The sequence below is a fragment of the Scyliorhinus torazame genome, chromosome 13, assembly GCF_047496885.1.
Source record: "Scyliorhinus torazame isolate Kashiwa2021f chromosome 13, sScyTor2.1, whole genome shotgun sequence".
Classification (NCBI taxonomy): Eukaryota; Metazoa; Chordata; class Chondrichthyes; order Carcharhiniformes; family Scyliorhinidae; genus Scyliorhinus; species Scyliorhinus torazame.
Window position 1 is genome coordinate 61,485,245 of NC_092719.1, and position 20,453 is coordinate 61,505,697.

At 45.6% G+C, this 20,453-nt stretch overlaps 1 protein-coding gene across 2 annotated transcripts in view; it reads left to right on the plus strand.

Moving 5' to 3' along the window:
• Window positions 1-20,453, plus strand: part of LOC140388059 (copine-8) — a 544,832-nt gene that overhangs the window by 349,786 nt on the left and 174,593 nt on the right. For both annotated transcript variants that reach the window (XR_011934073.1, XM_072471659.1), the window contains exon 11: window positions 19,537-19,612. Coding sequence is in view for 1 of the 2 variants with exons in the window: in XM_072471659.1 (XP_072327760.1) it covers window positions 19,537-19,612 (76 nt within the window). In the remaining variant the exon portion in view is untranslated. The remainder of the gene's footprint in view (window positions 1-19,536; window positions 19,613-20,453) is intronic.

The following is a 20,453-nucleotide window of genomic DNA, read 5'->3' on the forward strand; positions in this document are numbered from 1 at the left end:
TGCCATTTTCCAAACACACTTGGTAACTGGGTCAAAAGAAAGGTTGTGGGAGCTCATAAAATCGATCCCTAGGATATATTCTGCTGTCTGGGGCAGATCATCCAAAACTATGGGGTGCTTAGTTGTAATGTTACCTATTTGTATCGCTACAGGGGCTGTGATGTGTCCCTATTGTAAATGACCTGCAAAACCGCTGAGTGTGATAGTGTCTGTTGTGGGCCACGTGTCTCATTGAAACGTCGTGGAGGAATTGAGTGTGGTGCGGGACCCTCCTGTGTCCCAAAGAAATTCTACGGGGTGTCCCCGGACTTTGCCTGCTACTACCGGTCTACGGGACTTGTCCCAAAGGGTGTCGCAGACTCAGTTTGGGGAGCCCGAACACCATCAGTCAGTGCCATTCATGTCTGCATTCTCTGAACGGGCGCTAACGCTATGGATCGGCTTTGCCCTATTCCTGTTTAGGGTGCCTGTCTGTTGGTTTCTCTGCTGCTTTTGGGGCGCGTTGCACTCTCGTGCAAAGTGTCCTAACTGTCCACATTTGTAACATCCTTGAGCTTTGGGCTGGGGTGGGCTGTTCCTGCCCTCATTTACCCATGCGGGGTTCTGGTGCGCTTTAACGGGATTCATATCTGCCTGCTCTTCATCGGGTTTTATAAATGCGGTTTTGCTTTGGACTGATTGCTCCCAATCGCGGGACAACCTTTTCATTGTGGGACTCGTCTGAGGGGGTCATAATTTGCGCAAGCTTTCTGCCCTGCGTCTGTTGCGTGAGAGACTAGGATTCGATAATGGCCATATTATCTGGGGACAAATGGGCGGGGGCTAACTCTCCGAAACCTGCTGTGAAGTGTATCCACAAGCGTCCAGAAAACGTTGTAGAGTGCTCTGTTTTCTTTTGCCTACACTTGTTTAGGCCTTCTACGGGGTCTCCTCTGTTATAGCCGATCGCATCAAGGATCGCTGTGTGCATCTCTTGGAGTGTGCCTCCTCCTACATTCTGTGGGTCGGGAAGGGCTGCCACGACTGAAGGGTCGAGGCTTAATACTGTGAGCTTCACTTGCTCCTTTTCGTCCAGGCCGTACATGGTAGCCTGCTGTTTGACTTTCGCAAAAAATTGGTGGGGGTCTGATATGGGAAGGAACGGTGTAATTTTTCCACACGCGTCCCGTAATTGGGTCACGGTTAACAGGGTTGTATAAAGGAAATCTGCGTCTCCTTCTGCTGCGGCCCTGAGGTGTGTGGTTACAGGGTTCATGGGGGTGTGTTCTGCCTGTTCAGTTGGGGGTTGGGGCTCTTTCCTTTTCTGGGGTTTTTCCTGCGTACATGTCCCATGTACGTATCTATGGGCAGTCTCATTCAATTCCTGCCAATCGGGGCCGTTTTCCTGATCTAACTGGGGATCCGAATGTGCTTTGTAACCCATTTTGAACAGAAAGCAGAGATTGCAATTCTGCAATTTGCTTCCGGCCCTTTGCGTGGTCTACGGAGCTCTGCCTTTGTTCCGTCGTGGAAGTATGGAGTGCTCATAGGGCTGCTTTCAAATCATTGCACTGTTTCTGCAATTTCTCAACTTGTTGCTCGGTCTCTTGTCTTACCAAGACCGCACATTGCGTGTCCTGGTAGGCCTTATCGTATTGCGTTTGGAAACTACTCAAATGCGCAAGACAAGACTGGTGTGCCCACTTGACATCATCCACCTCTCTGTCCCTTGCTGCTAACTCCTCTCTCAAATCTCTGTTCTCCTTCTCTACTTCGCTTACGCCTACCTCACTACTTCTGTCTCTCTCCTCTATCTCTCTACGGAGCGTCCTAACGACCTCCTCTGTGCCTCGCAATTGTGCCAAACAGGACACGATTGCCATCGGTTTGAGAGCGTTCCCATAGCTCTTCTTGTGGATCTCTGACAGGTTCTCCCACCAAGTATGTCCTATACTCCCGGGACCTGTTTCGTCATTGGCGCAGAATTCACTCCAAAGGGGCCATCCTTTCCCTTTGAGATATTTCCTGATCTCATCTTCCCAAACTGCACACTGTCCTACTCTACTGGTCGCTGCGACCTCGAATTCCTGGGAGTTCATAAGGCGTTCCATTGCCTTCATTGCCATTTTCTCTATCTAGGTTCTCTACTGAATTTGGAACATTTGATAAAGTGGTGATGTAAACACGGGTACGGCTTACGTAAATCTCCGGCCTACAAAACTCTCGACAGTTTTACGCAACAAAATCTCTCAGGTTTACCTTATACCCCTGTTAGTACGCAGGCATTAACACACTTTCGAATCTCGGAGGTTTGATCAGTATTGTTCTTACACTTGTGGTTTTTCTGTTTCCAATTGGATTCCCAATTCAAATTTGGGTTCTCTCGGAGTGGTTAGGCCACTTCTAAGTCGAATCCCACCAGAGTCACCAGTAAATGTTGCTAACTTGCTGTTGTCTCTTAATTTGGCTCTGTTTAATTACATTTGCTCAAGAGTCGCCAGGTATCTTTCGATACCACCACAAGGTTCAAAGCCGAATACTGATCAAAAACTCGATACACCAGTTAGTAAGTTCAAACGCAATGCTCATTTATTTACACACAGTCAAATATACTCATGCATAAGACTCTACAACCTAAACTATCACTATTACTAAAAATAAAGCTTCGGGTGCCCACTCAGTCAGAGGAACAATGGCCGTTGCTCGGTTCTGCGGCTGCTGGGTTGAGCTGTTTACAGGATAGCAACTAGGAGCGTCTATTTCGTAGCGTGCGTTGACTTGGAACTTACTTGGTCTGGCGTAGCTTTGGCAGGTGCTGGCAGGTCTCTCCTCGCTGAGAGCCAAGGCCAAGACAGCGATTCTCTCTTGGGGAATCCTTTTTATACCCAAAAGGGCTTTGTGCGCTTTTGGGCGGGCCTTGAACTTGGCCCCAATTAATTGGGCCATTTCCCAATCGTTTCATCGATTTTCCTCCAATAGAGGGGTGGGTTCCCTGATTGCTGGGTGTATCCTAGGTGGCCATTGGTCTGTTTTGTTTTAGTCTCCTCTGGCCGGCCGGTGTGTTTGCCTTCGCATTGTTTACCTAAATGTTGCCTCTTTGTTCCCGGGGATGGCTCATTAGTATGTAGATGGTTCTGCAGTATCGGTCTTGTCTGAGAGCTACAGATCTAATCAACAGACAGACCTTGCACCTGCTTGCTTTTTCGGTATTGTCCAATTTTCCCTGCATTCTTTACAAAGTGTCCATTTTGTAATCGGGCCGTGGCCGTCCCAGATGGCTACACACCAACTGGAGTGCAGTGGTTCAAGAAGCTCACCACCACCTTCTCAGGGGCATTTAGGGATGGGCAATAAATGCTGGCCTGGCCAATGACGCCCACATCCCTCGAAAAAAACAATCCTTCTTGATTACTCATGTACATTTACATTTCCAAGCTCCAGTGTTCCCACAGCAATTGCCTTGTCTTCCCAGTTAAGGGATAACAGTTCAGTTCTGGAGTTGCTGCAGGACTTCTGCCCTGCACAGCCCTGCATACACCAGCCTGTCTCATAGTGCCTCCATTTGGGACATTAACCCATCAATAATTGGACTCAAGCTATGAAAATATCTGTGCTTTAGAACATAGAACATAGAACGATACAGAGCAGTACAGGCCCTTCGGCCCACGATGTTGCACCGAAACAAAAGCCATCTAACCTACACTATGCCATTATCATCCATATGCTTATCCAATAAACTTCTAAATGCCCTCAATGTTGGCGAGTTCACTACTGTTGCCGGTAGGGCATTCCACGGCCTCACCACTCTTTGCATAAAGAACCTACCTCTGACCTCTGTCCTATATCTATTACCCCTCAGTTTAAAGCTATGTCCCCTCGTGCCAGCCATTTCCATCCGCGGGAGAAGGCTCTCACTGTCCACCCTATCTAACCCCCTGATCATTTTGTATGCCTCTATTAAGTCTCCTCTTAACCTTCTTCTCTCCAACGAAAACAACCTCAAGTCCATCAGCCTTTCCTCATAAGATTTTCCCTCCATACCAGGCAACATCCTGGTAAATCTCCTCTGCACCTGCTCCAAAGCCTCCACGTCCTTCCTATAATGCGGTGACCAGAACTGTACGCAATACTCCAAATGCGGCCGTACCAGAGTTTTGTACAGCTGCAACATGACCTCCTGACTCCGGAACTCAATCCCTCTACCAATAAAGACCAACTCTCCATAGGCCTTCTTCACAACCCTATGAACCTGGGTGGCAACTTTCAGGGATCTATGTACATGGACACCTAGATCCCTCTGCTCATCCACACTTTCAAGAACTTTACCATTAGCCAAATATTCCGCATTCCTGTTATTCCTTCCAAAGTGAATCACCTCACACTTCTCTACATTAAACTCCATTTGCCACCTCTCAGCCCAGCTCTGCAGCTTATCTATGTCCCTCTGTAACCTGCTACATCCTTCCTCACTGTCGACAACACCACCGACTTTAGTGTCGTCTGCAAATTTACTCACCCACCCTTCTGTGCCTTCCTCTAGGTCATTGATAAAAATGACAAACAGCAACGGCCCCAGAACAGATCCTTGTGGTATGCCACTTGTAACTGAACTCCATTCTGAACATTTCCCATCAACCACCACCCTCTGTCTTCTTTCAGCTAGCCAATTTCTGATCCATATCTCTAAATCACCCTCAATCCCCAGCCTCCGTATTTTCTGCAATAGCCTACCCTTTACAAAGCCATGCTGACTATCCCTGATCATATTATTCCTATCTAGATGATTATAAATCTTGTCTCTTATAATCCCCTCCAAGACTTTACCCACTACAGACGTGAGGCTCACCGGTCTATAGTTGCCGGGGTTGTCTCTGCTCCCCTTTTTGAACAACGGGACCACATTTGCTATCCTCCAGTCCTCTGGCACTATTCCTGTAGCCAATGATGACATAAAAATCAAAGCCAAAGGTCCAGCAATCTCTTCCCTGGCCTCCCAGAGAATCCTAGGATAAATCCCATCAGGCCCCGGGGACTTACCTATTTTCAGCCTGTCCAGAATTGCCAACACCTCTTCCCTACGTACCTCAATGCCATCTATTCTAATAGCCTGGGTCTCAGCATTCTCCTCCACAACATTATCTTTTTCCTGAGTAAATACTGACGAAAAATATTCATTTAGTATCTCGCCTACCTCTTCAGACTCCACACACAACTTCCCATCCCTGTCCTTGACTGGTCCTTCTCTTACCCTAGTCATTCACTTATTCCTGACATACCTATAGAAAGCTTTTGGGTTTTCCTTGATCCTACCTGCCAAATACTTCTCATGTCCCCTCCTTGCTCGTCTTAGCTCTCTCTTTAGATCCTTCCTCGCTACCTTGTAACTATCCGTCGCCCCAACTGAAACTTCACACCTCATCTTCACATAGGCCTTCTTCTTCCTCTTAACAAGAGATTCCACTTCTTTGGTAAACCACGGTTCCCTCGCTCTAAGCCTTCCTCCCTGCCTGACCGGTACGTACTTATCAAGAACACGCAGTAGCTGATCCTTGAACAAGCTCCACTTATCCAGTGTGCCCAACACTTGCAGTCTACTTCTCCAACCTATCCCCCCCAAGTCACGTCTAATGGCATCATAATTGCCCTCCCCCCAGCTATAACTCTTGCCCTGCGGTGTATACTTATCCCTTTCCATCACTAGTGTAAACGTCACCGAATTGTGGTCACTGTCCCCAAAGTGCTCTCCTACCTCCAAATCCAACACCTGGCCAGGTTCATTACCCAAAACCAAAATCCAACGTGGCCTCGCCTCTTGTTGGCCTGTCAACATATTGTGTCAAGAAACCCTCCTGCACACACTGTACAAAAAACGACCCATCGAATGTACTCGAACTATGTCTTTTCCAGTCAATATTTGGAAAGTTAAAGTCTCCCATAATAACTACCCTGTTACTTTCGCTCTTATCCAGGATCATCCTCGCCATCCTTTCCTCTACATCCCTAGAACTATTTGGAGGCCTATAGAAAACTCCCAACAGGGTGACCTCTCCTTTCCTGTTTCTAACCTCAGCCCATACTACCTCGGAAGATGAGTCCCCATCTAGCATCCTCTCCGCCACCGTAATACTGCTCTTGACTAGCAGCGCCACACCTCCCCCTCTTTTGCCTCCTTCTCTGAGCTTACTAAAACACCTAAACCCCGGAACCAGCAACATCCATTCCTGTCCCTGCGCTATCCATGTCTCCGAAATGGCCACAACATCGAAGTCCCAGGTACCAACCCATGCTGCCAGTTCCCCTACCTTATTTCGTATACTCCTGGCATTGAAGTAGACACACTTCAAACCACCTACCTGCACACTGGCCCCCTCCTGCGACGTCAAATCTGTGCTCCTGACCTCTATACTCTCATTCTCCCGTACCCTAAAACTACAATCCAGGTTCCCATGCCCCTGCTGCATTAGTTTAAACCCCCCCAGAGAGCACTAACAAATCTCCCCCCCAGGATATTTGTGCCCCTCAGGTTCAGATGTAGACCATCCTGTCTGTAGAGGTCCCACCTTCCCCAGAAAGAGCCCCAGTTATCCAGAAATCTGAATCCCTCCCGCCTGCACCATCCCTGTAGCCACGTGTTTAATTGTTCTCTCTCCCTATTCCTCATCTCATTATCACGTGGCACGGGCAACAACCCAGAGATAACAACTCTGTTTGTTCTCGTTCTGAGCTTCCATCCTAGCTCCCTGAAAGCCTGCCTGACATCCTTGTCCCCTTTCCTACCTATGTCGTTAGTGCCAATGTGGACCACGACTTGGGGCTGCTCCCCCTCCCCCTTAAGGACCCGGAAAACACGATCCGAGACATCACGTACCCTTGCACCTGGGAGGCAACATACCAAACGTGAGTCTCTCACGCTCCCACAAAATCTCCTATCTGTGCCCCTGACTATCGAGTCCCCAATTACTAATGCTTTGTTCCTCTCCCCCCTTCCCTTCTGAGCAACAGGGACAGACTCCGTGCCAGAGGCCCGTACCCCATGGCTTACCCCTGGTAAGTCCCCCCCCCCACAAGTATCCAAAGCGGTATACTTGTTTCTCAGGGGAACGACCGCAGGGGATCCCTGCACTGACTGCTTCTTCCCAGTCCCTCTTACAGTTACCCATATATCTTCAATCTTTGGTGTAACTAATTCCCTGAAGCTGCTATCTATGACCCCCTCTGCCTCCCGAATGATCCGAAGTTCTTCCAGCTCCAGCTCCAGTTCCCTAACTCGGTCTTGGAGGAGCTGGAGATGGCAGCACTTCCTGCAGGTAAAATCAGCAGGGACACTAACGGCATCCCTCACCTCAAACATCCTGCAGGAGGAACATTGCACTCCCTTCCCTGCCATCCCTCTAACTTTCTACCAAGATCTGGCTAACAACTAAATTTAAAAAAAAAATGATAATAATAATCACACAATACGGTACTTACCTCACACCAATGGGTTTTATTATTAGGTTAGAGGAGGAGGGCGGGTGGGAGACACTACATGTGTAGTGTCTCGGGTTTCCTCTCCACCAGAATTTATTGGTGAGGGACTTCCCAGAAGTCCGCGGGTCAAACTTCCTGTTCCCGCCTTAAAAAATATAAAATTAAAAAACAATACAACAGCAGCAAAGAGGAACGGAAACGGGACCAGGTAAGTGTTTACTTAAATACTCACCCAGCAGCAGCCCCCGCACTCCGCTCCCGCTCAAACTCCAAGAGATGCTCCTGTAAGGTAAGTTCCTTTAAACTTCAATACTCACCCAGCAGCAGCCTCCGCACTCCGCTCCCGCTGAAACTCCAAGTGATTGCCCCTGCAAGGTAAGTTACTTTAAACCTAAATACTCACCTACCGGCAGCCCCTGCACGCGCTTCCCAGAAGTCCGCGGGTCGAACTTCCTGTTCCCGCCTTAAAAAATATAAAATTAAAAAACAATACAACAGCAGCAAAGAGGAACAGAAACGGGACCAGGTAAGTGTTTACTTAAATACTCACCCAGCAGCAGCCCCCGCACTCCGCTCCCGCTGAAACTCCAAGAGATGCTCCTGTAAGGTAAGTTACTTTAAACTTCAATACTCACCCAGCAGCAGCCTCCGCACTCCGCTCCCGCTGAAACTCCAAGTGTTTTCCCGCCTTCCCGCCACATGATACCCCCGCTAAATATTAATACTTTACCAACGTGACTGGCAAACTTTCTGGCAAAGTTCATCCATTAGTTGGTTCATGGCCTTTGCCCATCAGATGAATAGGGTCACTCGAAAAATTGACTGCTGAAAGAACCATAGAATGCCGACAGTGCAGAAGGAGGCCATTCGGCCCATCAAGTCTACACTGACCCTCTGAAAGAGCATCCAATCCAGGTCCACGACCCCGCCGTTTCTCCGTAGCCGCACCTAACCTGTGCATCTTTGGACACCAATGGGCAATTTAGAATGGCCAAACCACCTAACCTGCACATGTTTGGACTGTGGGAGGAAATGGGAGCACCCAGAGGAAACGCATGCAGACACGGGGAGAACATATAAATTCCACACAGGCATCCAAGGCCGGAATTGAACCCGGGTCCCTGGGGCTGTGAGGCAGCAGTGCTAACCACCGTGCCATCATGCTGATAGGCAGGGCTTGTGCAGGGCACTGCAATATTATAGTTGTGTTGGGGTTGTGTGTACATCGTAGAACCCTGATATGCATAAGTTAATTATCACTTAATTTGAGTGCCTATTTTGCAACCTAGTCCAAAATCATGAGAAAACTACCAGGAATGTGGTGGTACGTGTTGGGCCTGAGGTTTTGCTTCCGATGGAGAAACATTGTACCCCAAGGTGTGTAAAAGCAAATCAATGGGATGAAAACAGTAACTGCGAGACCCACTTCCTATCTACAGTATATTTTGCTGCCGATGGTGTGACAAACAATGTCAGTCAGGAATCTATTTAGAAACCACATGCGGTAACATTGGTGATCTATTCAGCATCATTTTAAAATGTTACTCAAGAAAATGATGCAATGAGGTATTGAACTTCTAATATCCTCCACTCCAGTGTGGCAGTAGTGATTTCATTCACAATGAGAAAATGTATTACTAATTGGAGCTCGAGCTGCTTTTTCACAGGGATTAAGGGACAATTGTAAGCTTTCATTTTTCCACAGTCTCATTGCTGGATGTTTGAAATCACATCAAACATCTTTCCCCTGTCAGGGATGGTGTCATGGTGATGGAAAATCTGAGAAGGAGCGGGGTGGGGGTGGAGGGGGAACTAACTTTAAAAAAAGATTCATGTTAGCAAGCATAAAGTATGTTCATGTTAGCAAAAATAAAATGCCCATGAAATATTTACACAATATGAATTCTAATAAGTCCCGATAAATATTTCATAAAAAGTCATAAATTATGAGTGTGACGGAAATTTAATTTTTGTCTAGCTTCTTTTCTGTTTTTGTTTAAGTAACATTTTAATCCACTTAGCTCAAAATTGGGACTATTCAATTGAGCTTACACAGTCCTTATAAATCATTATGCTTGCTCAGAGGTGCGGGGTCGCTGACACCCTGACAGAGAGAATGACAACGCGAGCAGAAAATCTGGAGAGAGACTCAGGGAACAAGATTGCCTGTGGAGAGATCGCGTTACCCGATCTTCCCCGCCCCTCGCTGGCGACGTCACGCTGTTCACACCCATAAATGGCGTGAACCTCATTTTCATGGATTGTAATGCAATTAAATATTATTATTTGGCCTTCCCGCCACATGATACCCCCGCCAAATATTAATACCTTTCCAACGTGACTGCCCGCGGCAATGCCCCCCGGCACAACTTGGTACGGCCAGGTTGGCTGTGCCAGCATGGTTGTGCAAACCTGGCAGTGCCAATCTGTCTGTGCCAAGAGGTAGTTACAATGTGCCAGTGTCAATCTGTACCCGGGGGCAGGCCCTTGTGGGAGCCTGGGGAGGTGGGGGGAGCAGGCTGTGAGGGGGGATCTTGCAGGCACAGTGGGCAATGAGGAGCAGGCACTGGCGGAGGGTGGGGGTGGCGCCGGCAATACTTCTATGTGGTGGTGGGGGATGCCTGCAGATTGTCAGGGGTGGGAGGAGGATCTCCCACCTCTGTGGTGGGGGCTGGAGGCTGTCAGGTTTCATTTCTGATCAGGGCGCTCTTTTAAAGATGGTGTCAATCTCTCTGGAGCCAGCTGTCGGCTTTATCAGGCTCCTCCCCGCCAGAGTGACGGCATCAACCATGTCCATTCATTTATTGTTTCTTCAAGAGAATCAAGATCCAGAGAGAAAACTGGTCTGTGCAGCTGGAGATCTACACGCCGGTTTTCAGGCTGAGCCTGACACTTTGACAAATATTGGTAAGGTTCTGCCACGATGTCTGCTTTATTAAATAAGCACCTCTTTGAGGAGGACAAAGTGCTTTACAAAGCTGCTAAGAGGTAATGCACCGTAAAAACACTTCATATACAACCCAGCAAGTCAGGCTGCGGGAAGAAAGTTGCATGCTTTCAATCAGAAAAATCAATTAAGATTGTTTTGAAGTAAGTGTGAGTGGAACGTTGTAAGTCCAGTGTTCTCAAATATTCCAAGCCAAGTACATTGAATCTGTTCATAGATGATCCGTGTAGTTATCATTGTGCCTTTGTCTTTACAGGTTGTAAGTTGGTTTTCCACATTGCTTTACTGATTACTTTTATCTCATATATTTGCTGTCAACGTAAATGCCTGTACTTTAAAGGAATTCCAATCCAAATTTTATTTACTGGCTTTAGGCCATCTGCAGCCTTCTCCACTGAAAGGTAGCAGCCTTTCATCAGCCACACTGTAGCCACTGGCATAGCATTGCGCAGGAGCGCCAGTACAGGCAAGGACACACAAAAGGCGAACACGAAGGGAATACTCAAGAATGATTAGATGACCTATGCAGTATGATGTAGTATGAGTTATAAATTTGGTTTAGAATGCTTATTTTATGGTGGATTTTATATTTTGCATTGTGTCCACGAGGACATTGTGGACAGAGGGATGGTAAGATGTGCGACTGTTGGTGAATGGGGAATTGGGTTTATGCTTGCTGCTATTACAATTCGACACGTTACTCAGTGTCATCCAGGTCTCCTGCATTATTCCTCCTCAGCTTCTCACTGTGAAGCTGGTAGCAAGGGCCGTGTTCTCATAATAGCAAGGTTATATCGTATGCACCAGGCCATTATGAATCTTGATACGAACTCTGCTAAGTACTGCGGTCTGCTGTTATGGACCAGGGTTTAGAGAACCCTAAAGTGTATCATGGAGTTCACCTGACCCTCAACTTTTAATAGATTGTGGTATGGGGAGTACAGGGCCCACCCTACAAGTGTGGTACTTCAGAAATGGACAAGTATTTTTTAAAACAGCAAAACAATGTTTATTCCATGAACTCAGGTTAACCTTTCTAAAACAAACAGTGAACATCTTAGCAACCAGTAAATCAAATACACCCCCCAAAGAATACAACACCTAGTAATCTGTAAGCTGTCCTTTTAACACCCAGAAGACTTAACAAACCTTTAAACAGAAGCACATCAGGTTAAAGTCACTACTGCGAGCAGTTCTTAGTTTTAAATCACCAAAGGATTGATTTACAGTCTTTAGATTACAGAGAGTGATTCATACACCTTCTGGCTGTGACTGCAGCTATCCAGCTCTGAAAACAAAACTAAAACACACCCTGCAGCCTGCTCAAAAACAAAAGTAAAAAGCTGACAGCCCTGCTCTACCCACTCTCTGACATCACTGCAGTGGTAAACACCCATTTCTTAAAGGTACTCTCACCACAGATATTTATACACCCCCATTTATAAACACCCATTTCTTAAAGGTACTCTCACATGACACTGCTTAAGAGTGCTCTGGGCAGTGAAAGCATGTTAATTGTGCACTTTTCTGTGACAGTAAGGCTCTTGTTATGTGTATGCTGCCTATGGGTGCATGGGTTGTGCACTGGAATCATGAGCCATGCCTTCGGTGGACAGCACTTATCGCCCAGTAGCAGCCCTCTAGGTTGTCATCTTGACTCAAATGCAGACGGTACAGTGAATTGGTGCACAATAACGGGATTGTGACTGCGGCCAGGATCCTGGGGATTGTGCTGACAGCCGGTGTATAATTTCCAACGAGCTGGACATTCAGGGAATGGAATACTTTTGGTTGCAGTACAACTTGGAGTCGATATGTAACATCCGCAAAGTGATGTCCATGCAGTCCGTGGCTTGTTGTGTCATGGGAAGACTGCAGTCCTCATGAAGCCACATGCTCACTCGACCTTGTCTCTTGCAAAAGAGAATGAATCGTATTCGATTCTCTTCAATCCAAAGTCTTAATAAGCTCCCTGAAGGAAAAGTGCATGCCACACAGGGCGATGTTGCAAATACTACCTGCTGCAGATGGGAAGGAGCCGGACCTATAAAAGTTCTGAGCCACGGCCACCGTGACATCGACTGATAATTCTGCTTACCCCTCTCTATGATGCTGTGTCTGCAGCAGGTAGAAAATTTGAGTGAGGTGTTCTTTGTGAAGCAACAGTGTCCGACACACTGTTAGTTGCTGAGTTTCAGGCACCCTGTGTACTCTGGGTAAATATGGCCTCTTACTGAGAGACTTTCTCTCCTCCTCCTCCCTCTACTAGAAGCTTGTCTTGCTCTGTGTGACCTCTGCTCAATCTCCCTGCCTTACTCTAGGCCAAAGAGCATGTATACTACTGCATCCAGGACTGGAGATGAGCGCCTTATACAGAATTTCTGAAATCAGGACAAAGTCCTTCAGTACATGCCACACTATTCCCTGCAGAGTTCAGCAGTTTTAAATGAATCTGGAAACCACTGAACACTTCTACAATGACAGCAAGTGCCAGCTGAAATCATTCAACAACTAACCTGAAAGTAATTGATGCTTTTAAATAGTACTAGCAGGGGGGTTCTTGCTGTTAAATGCATGAATGCATGTTCAGTAGTGCATGCTTAAGAGAGAACAGTAGCTGGGGCGGCAGTGCAGACATCAAATCAGTCTTCTACCCTGACTGGCTCAATGATTTGCCTACTCTGCATACTCCCGGTGGACACATCATGCACATCTATCAATGTCCTCACCAAAACAGTATCTGGCCCATCCAGCACTAGAAGTGTGCATGTATGACAAAGGTTTCATTTTGGAGGCGATATGGTAATCGAAACACTGAAAAACAGGGCACAAGTGAGTCACGTTTTGCAGCACTAGTAACATGTTCGATTTTTATTATCTCCCCATCGCTTGCTTCGGTAATTGTACCCTTTACATACTTCATCCCATTACCAACATGTCTTGCATAGCTGATAAGTAAAGTCACCAATTCCCAGATGACCGTCGGCTGCTTTTCCCTTTGAGGGAGAGAGCTGACTGGTAGTGATTTAACCTAAGGATCACCACACCTCAGGCAAGGGGCAAAGTTGAGAAGGCGGGACCTTAATGAATAACCTCAGCCAGTACAGGAATTGAACCCACTCTGTTGGCCGTACTCTGCATCACAAACCAGCTATCCAGCCAACTGAGCTAAACCGGCTGATATTATCCAGCTATGGAATATGCCCATTTTTGTACTGGTGACTAAAGTGAAAGAGGAGGTGGAAGAAGACAATAGTGTCAAATTGCCTAAGATTATTGTTAAACAAAAGCTCCATATTATATGAAAACTCTGAATGTGAGCAACAAAATGTCTCTTGTGCTATTTGGAAGGACTGCCAGTCTGGTTTGGAATTTATCCTCTGGATTGCTCAGAGATGATTAAGGAGGCATGGTTAGTAAGTTTGCAAATGACACCAAGATCGGTGGCATCATGGACAGTGAAGAAGGATGTCAGCGGGATCTTGACCAATTGGGCCAGTGGGCCGAGGACTGGCAGATGGAGTTTAATTTAGATAAATGTGAGGTGATACATTTTGGTAGATCGAATGGGAGCAGGACCTACTCAGTTAATAATAATCTTTATTAGTGTGACAAGTAGTCTTACATTAACATGCAATGAAGTTACTGTGAAAATCCCCTAGTCGCCACATTCCAGCACCTGTTCAGGTACACAGAGGGAGAATTCAGAATGTCCAATTCACCTAACAAGCACGTCTTTCGGGACTTGTGGGAGGAAACTGGAGTACCTGGAGAAAACCACGCAGACGTGGGGAGAACGGGCCGTCTCAGCACAGACAGTGACCCAAGCCAGGAATCGAACCCGGGTCCCTGCCGCTATGAGGCAACAGTGCTAATCACTGTACTACCATGCTAGTTAATTGGAAGGTGTTAGGGAGTGTTATAGAACAAAGAGATCTACTCATAGCTCCTTGAAAGTGGAGTCACAGGTGGACAGGGTGGTGAAGAAGGCATTCGACATGCTTGGTTTCATTGGGCAGAACATTGAATACAAGAGTTGGGACGTCTTATTGAAGTTGTACAAGGCATTAGTAAGGCCACACTTGGAATACTGTGTACAGCTCTGGTCATCCTATTATAGAAAGGATATTATTAAACTAAAAAGAGTGCAGAAAAGATTTCCTAGGATTCTACCGGGACTTGATGGTTTGAGTTATAAGGAGAGGCTGGATAGACTGGGACTTTTTTCCCTGGAGCGTAGAAGGCTTCGGGGTGATCTTATAGAGGTCTATAAAATAATGAGGAGCATAGGTAAGGTAGATAGTGAACATATTTGTCCAAAGGTAGGGGAGTCTAAAACTAGAGGGCATAGGTTTATGGTGAGAATGGAAAGATACAAAAGAATCCAGAGGGCGCAATTGTTTCACACAGAGGGTGGTGAGTGTCTGGAACAAGCTGCCAGAGGCAGTAGTAGAGGCAGGTACAATTTTGTCTTCTAAAAAGCATTTAGACAGTTATACGGGTAAGTTGGGTATAAAGCGATCAATTGCGACGAGCTTAGTGGTAAATACTGGGCGGCATGGACACGTTGGGCCGAAGGGCCTGTTTCCATGTTGTTCCAAAGTGGGCTTGTTCACTATAAACTCGATGGAATGCAGGGTGGGTGGGAACATTACATTGCGCCAAATCCCTGGTATATGATATTAGTTGCAGGCAGCTTTATATCTTTGTGCCTTTGGGTGTAGTATGACTTAAACCCAAGAAGAACTCTCTGTTGAATATACCAACAGAGTTAATCAGGTTAGGATGTGCTCCCTCATAGAAGGGAATTATATTTTTGGTTAAACGGTATAGGAATGGCTGAAATCTTCTGGGAGAGAAAATAAGCTGAACATGTATGCAGTGATAGGAGTTGGCACTCGCTGAATGAACAGACTGAAGTTGATCCAGTGTTCGGATCAATGTTTGGTAGCCTTGCCCGGTGCCAACTGACAGACCCAGCGAATGTGGCACAGGGTGTGAGGGGCTAGATTTTGAGAAGCCATGTGGGGGAGGGGAACCTGGGGGTCATCAAACCTTGGGGAGGGCACCCTCCGATATTCCCAGTGACCTGTTTAGGAGGGCCTCCATTTTGTGCCCACCGCCAGCCCATGTAAGGAAACACACCAAGCAGGCCGCTTGGTATGGGCTTCTCTTGCGACTGATTGATGGGTTGAGGCCCTTTCATGCCCTTCATTGCCCACTTAAGGACTTCATTTGCCAATGACGGACTTAGCCACACCAACCGCTGGTGTAATTGTGGGGGCAGAAGCTGAGGCAGCAGGCAGGCCAGACTTTGGATTTAACAAACCCCACTGCCTTCAAATCTGTCAGCGGGGAAGCATAAAATCCACCCTCAGTGCCTCTTACCTAGAAAATCAATTGATTGTTTCATAAGGCTAGTCCAGAATACTGCTGGACTAACCAGGGAGGGAAGTTTATCTGTGTGGTCAGATAGAATTATGGCAGTACACTGGGTTAACAAATGTGTGGGAGATGATTCATTCACACAATCTTCCGCTAATATGCTGTTATCTGGGTCATAATGTTACTCTCTTTGCTCAGTATATAAGCAGGCCACAATCAGATAGATCAACCATGTTCGTAATTAATGTTGGCGGAGGGGCCAAATAGCCTACTTCTGCACCTATCAAGCTTGACAAATCTGCTGGAATTCTTTGAAGATGTAACTAGTGGAGTTGTCCAGGGAGAACTGGTGGATGTGGTTTATTTAGACTTTCAAAAGTCTTTTGACAAGGCGTCACATAGCAGATTACTATGTAAAGTTAAAGCGCATGGGATTGAGGATAATGTCTTGAGATGGATAGCAAGCTGCTTAGCAGACAGGAAGCAAAGAGTTGGAATAAATGGGTCTTCTTACGATTCGAGGGCAATGACTAGTGGGGTACCGCAAGGATCTGTGCTAGGACCCCAACTGTTCACATTATATATTAATGATTTGGATGATGGAACTAAATGTATTATGTCCAAATTTTTAGGAGGATGCAGAGATGCTTCAGCGGGATTTGGACAAGCTGAGTGAGTGGGCATATGCATGGCAGATGCAGTATAATGTAAATAAATGTGAGGTGATTCGCTTCGGTAGCGAAAATAGGAAGGCAGATTATTATTTGAATGGATGTAAATTGAGAGAGGTGGATACTCAGCAGGGCTTTGGTGTCCTCGTGCATCAGTCACTGGAAATAAATGTGCAGATACAGCAGGCAGTAAAGAAGGCAAATGGTATGCTAGCCTTCATAGTGAGAGGATTTGAGTAGAAGAATAGGGAAGTTTTACTGCAATTGTTGGTGTTGGTGAGGCCACACCTAGAGTATTGTGTGCAGTTTTCGTGTTCTTATCTGAGGAGTGATGTTGATGCTATGGCAAGAGGGCAGCAAAGGTTTAGCAGGCTGATTTCTGGGATGGTGGGACTGTCATATGAGGAGAGACTAAATCGGTTATGATTATATTAAGTGGAGTTTAGAAGAGTGAGAGGGGATCTCTTAGAAACTTAGAACATTCTAACAGGACTGGTAAGATTCAGAAAGAGTGTTCCCGATGGTGGGAGAGTCCAGAACTAGCGATCATAATTTGAAGGTAAAGGGCTTTTAGGACTGAGATGGGGAGAAATTTCTGCACCCAGAGAGTGGTGAATCTGTGGAATTCACTATCACAGAAAGTAATTGACGTCAAAACGTTATGTGATTTCAAGAAGGAATTAGATATAGCTCTCAGGGCAAAAGGGATCAAGGGGGAAGGCGAGATCAGGTTATTGAACTAGATGATCAGCCATGATCATAATGAATGGCAGAACAGGCTTGAAGGGTCTACTCCTGCTTCCATTTTCTATGTATGTTTCTATGTATTTTTATGATCTGATGAATTCATGCATATTTTTGAACCTGTAGATGTTTCCCAGGTCCACCTGAGTTACTTTAAAGTCACAAGTGGAACATCGGTACAGAATTTGCTGGCAAAATAATGGCATGTTAAAGATGCATACTATTATTAGTGTGCGTAAAATCCACCCCTTTCCAGCAAGGGAAAGATAAAGGGCAGGATTTTCCGGCCTCACTGTGGCAGGGGATGTAGCGGATCTGCCAAAAGTCTACAGACTTTCAGTGGGACCGGATGAATCCGGCGTTGGGTGGAGCCGGAAAACCTGCCCGTGGTGTGTGTTTGCGCCGGCCCACCATTAGACAGTATCTCACCTGCAGTCTACATGTGAGTTTCAAGAAATTGCTGGATTGTGCTGTAAATATGAATTAAACTCATTGCAGAAAGTTAGGTCTGCTATTTCATGCCAGAAAGACACTGTTATTGATGAGGGGCGTCATTCTCCGCCGGCGGGAGTCTCCGTTTTGCCGGCGCCCGGGGGTTTCCCGACGGCGTGGGGCTGCCCCACAATGAGAAACCCCATTGACTGGCCGGTGTTACGGAGACTCCCGCCGGCCGGTCGGGGCAGAAATGTGGCGGGGCGGGTAGGAGAATTTCGCCCGAGATGTTTATTTCTTACAATGCCACTCAGGCATGGAGACCCAGAAAGGGGATCAGTTGAAACTCTGGTGTCTCATTCTTGCACATAGGAAATTGTTCCTCAATGTTTTATAAACTTCTGATCTAAGTTTAAGGACTTGTTTCTTATTTTTCCGTTGCATCTTTTTTTCCTTCTCAATCTGATCTTTTTTTCTCTTCTTTTCTTCACTTCACTTTCTGTATCTTGACTTTAATTTACTATTTCCTTCTTTCCGATTGGCTCTGTTACTTTATCATTACATTTAATTGGTTGAATTGGACCAGTCGTTCACCAAAGTCCCCGACGCTCTCTTCATTTATCTATTTGCATTTGTCCCAAATTGTGGCACCAAAATGCTTTGAACTGAAGAGTGAGCAAAATAATCCAAAATCTAATGGAACGTACAAAGTGGTCAGCTGTACCAAACAGTAGCTTATTTCCGTTGCCTGGATACTTTCAGAGCTCCGAGTTCGAAATAATTAATTTGACCCTTTTTCAGTTGCAGCTACTCATTTAAATGCAGAAAGGAAAGTGGCATTGGCAGTTGGCATTCTCATTTGTGCTTTATGTGGTCAAGTCACGAAACCTGTTGATTCTCAGATTCAAAATAGCTTGAGTGAAAATCAGGTTTCTTTAAAATGTCCTGCAGTTCATCACCACAATAATGGCACTTTGCCGACAATCAAATAAAAACAGCAGAATGGTCTTCACAAGTTGATTGAATCCCAAGAATTTACACACCGGCTCATAAATCATGTAGTAAATTTTCCAGAATAGACCCCCCATCTGTTGCAAAATGGCTTCAAGTCTTCAATGTGTCACGTTGGCAAATTAAAGCTCTTGAACACACAAACGGACCCTTTTATCCTCAAACCTAGCTTCTTTCATTACCTTTATTACACACATCGCTGTAAACTGGTGTATAATTAAACTCTGGGACTGGGTTCTCCGGTCCCCCAGACATGTGTTTCTCGGCAGCGGGCCATTCACTGGCAGTGAGATTCTGTACCCTGGCCGCTTGTCAATGGGATTTCCCATTGAAGCCTTCCCACGTCACCAGGAAACCCGCGGGCGGGGATGCGCTGCTGGCAGGAACAGTGAATCACGACCGCCGGAGAATTCCGGCTCTGATATGACAGAATTATCCCTTTTTTGTTTCGCATTGAGCATTGTTTTGAATGTAACATTCTGCCATTGTTGGGAGGTGTCATTATGTTATGTAGTCTGAGAATGCTACTCATTTTTAATTCACTCTTTTTTGATATTTAATTAAAAGATTTTGGAAGGTGTTCCTCAAAATATTCTTGTTCGACAAAGTCAAATTGTTAAAGAAGAATCACTATAAGGCTGTCTTTTATCAAATCGATAGAAGTACCCAGTCCTTACATCATGTAACTTTTGCCATGCAAACATTAAATTATTCACACATAGAAAGGAGCTAATCGAGTTTTCTTACTCACCTGGCTGAAGTATTTCTTGTCCCTGGTTCTCGGCCGACGCCACATTATTCAGTATGATTAATGGTACTTGTTTGCATTTATTGGTTAATTAGCTGTTTCTGCTGTGTGACCAAAGTTTGACATCGCATTGTGTTTTTGATGTGCAGCCATGATTTTATTGGGGAATTCACCACAAATTACCGAGAACTTTCCAGGGGACAGTCACAGTTCAATGTGTATGAGGTAAGTGCCTGCTTTTATTTTTACCTGATTAAAATAATTGGATTAGAGTAGATATTTGGAAGCTGGTTCCAACCAGTTGTGTTGTTTTCTTCACAGAAATGTTGAATAATTATGTTGATTTAAATATTACAAATAACAAAAGCTTTTTGGTACAGGAAAAGCGGTAATTTTTAAAAATCAATCTACATATCTGTTGCCTTATGATAAACTTAAATTCCTCAGTTCTCCAAAACTTATGCTCGCCATTCATGCTGCGTACTGAAATAGCCTCTGGTAATTTATTTGACAATTCTCTTATCTTTTTAGACCAAAAGCTTTCTCTCAACTTCCTTTCTTATTAGTAACTTCCTCAATTTTCATTTCTGCTCTCACCTATGGAACTCTTCTCTACACTTGCTTGAACCAGCTTTATCAATTCCTTAAATAAAAATAGAAAATGCTTAACAAACAATAGCAGCTTTTGTGGAGAGAGAAACAGAGTTAACACTTTGAATCGTGTGACTCTCCTTCGGAGCCCTTATCAATTTCTTTCATGATCTTGAATGCTTAAATCCCCTTGAAAATTTCTCTCCCTTCCCAAAAGAATGCCCAATGCCTTTCACCTTTCTTCAGAATTTATATTCATCATGACTTATCTGTATTAGTCACCTCTGTGCCTTTTCAAAGGCAATGCAATCCTTTTTAATCCCCTTTGTTGTTGTGATAATCTTCAGACTGTGCCCTTTGTAACAGATTCATCAACCAATCATAGAATCATAGAATTCCTATAGTGCAGAAGGAGGCCATTCGGCCCATCGAATCTGCAACAACCCTCTGAAAGAGCTCCCTACCTAGGCACACT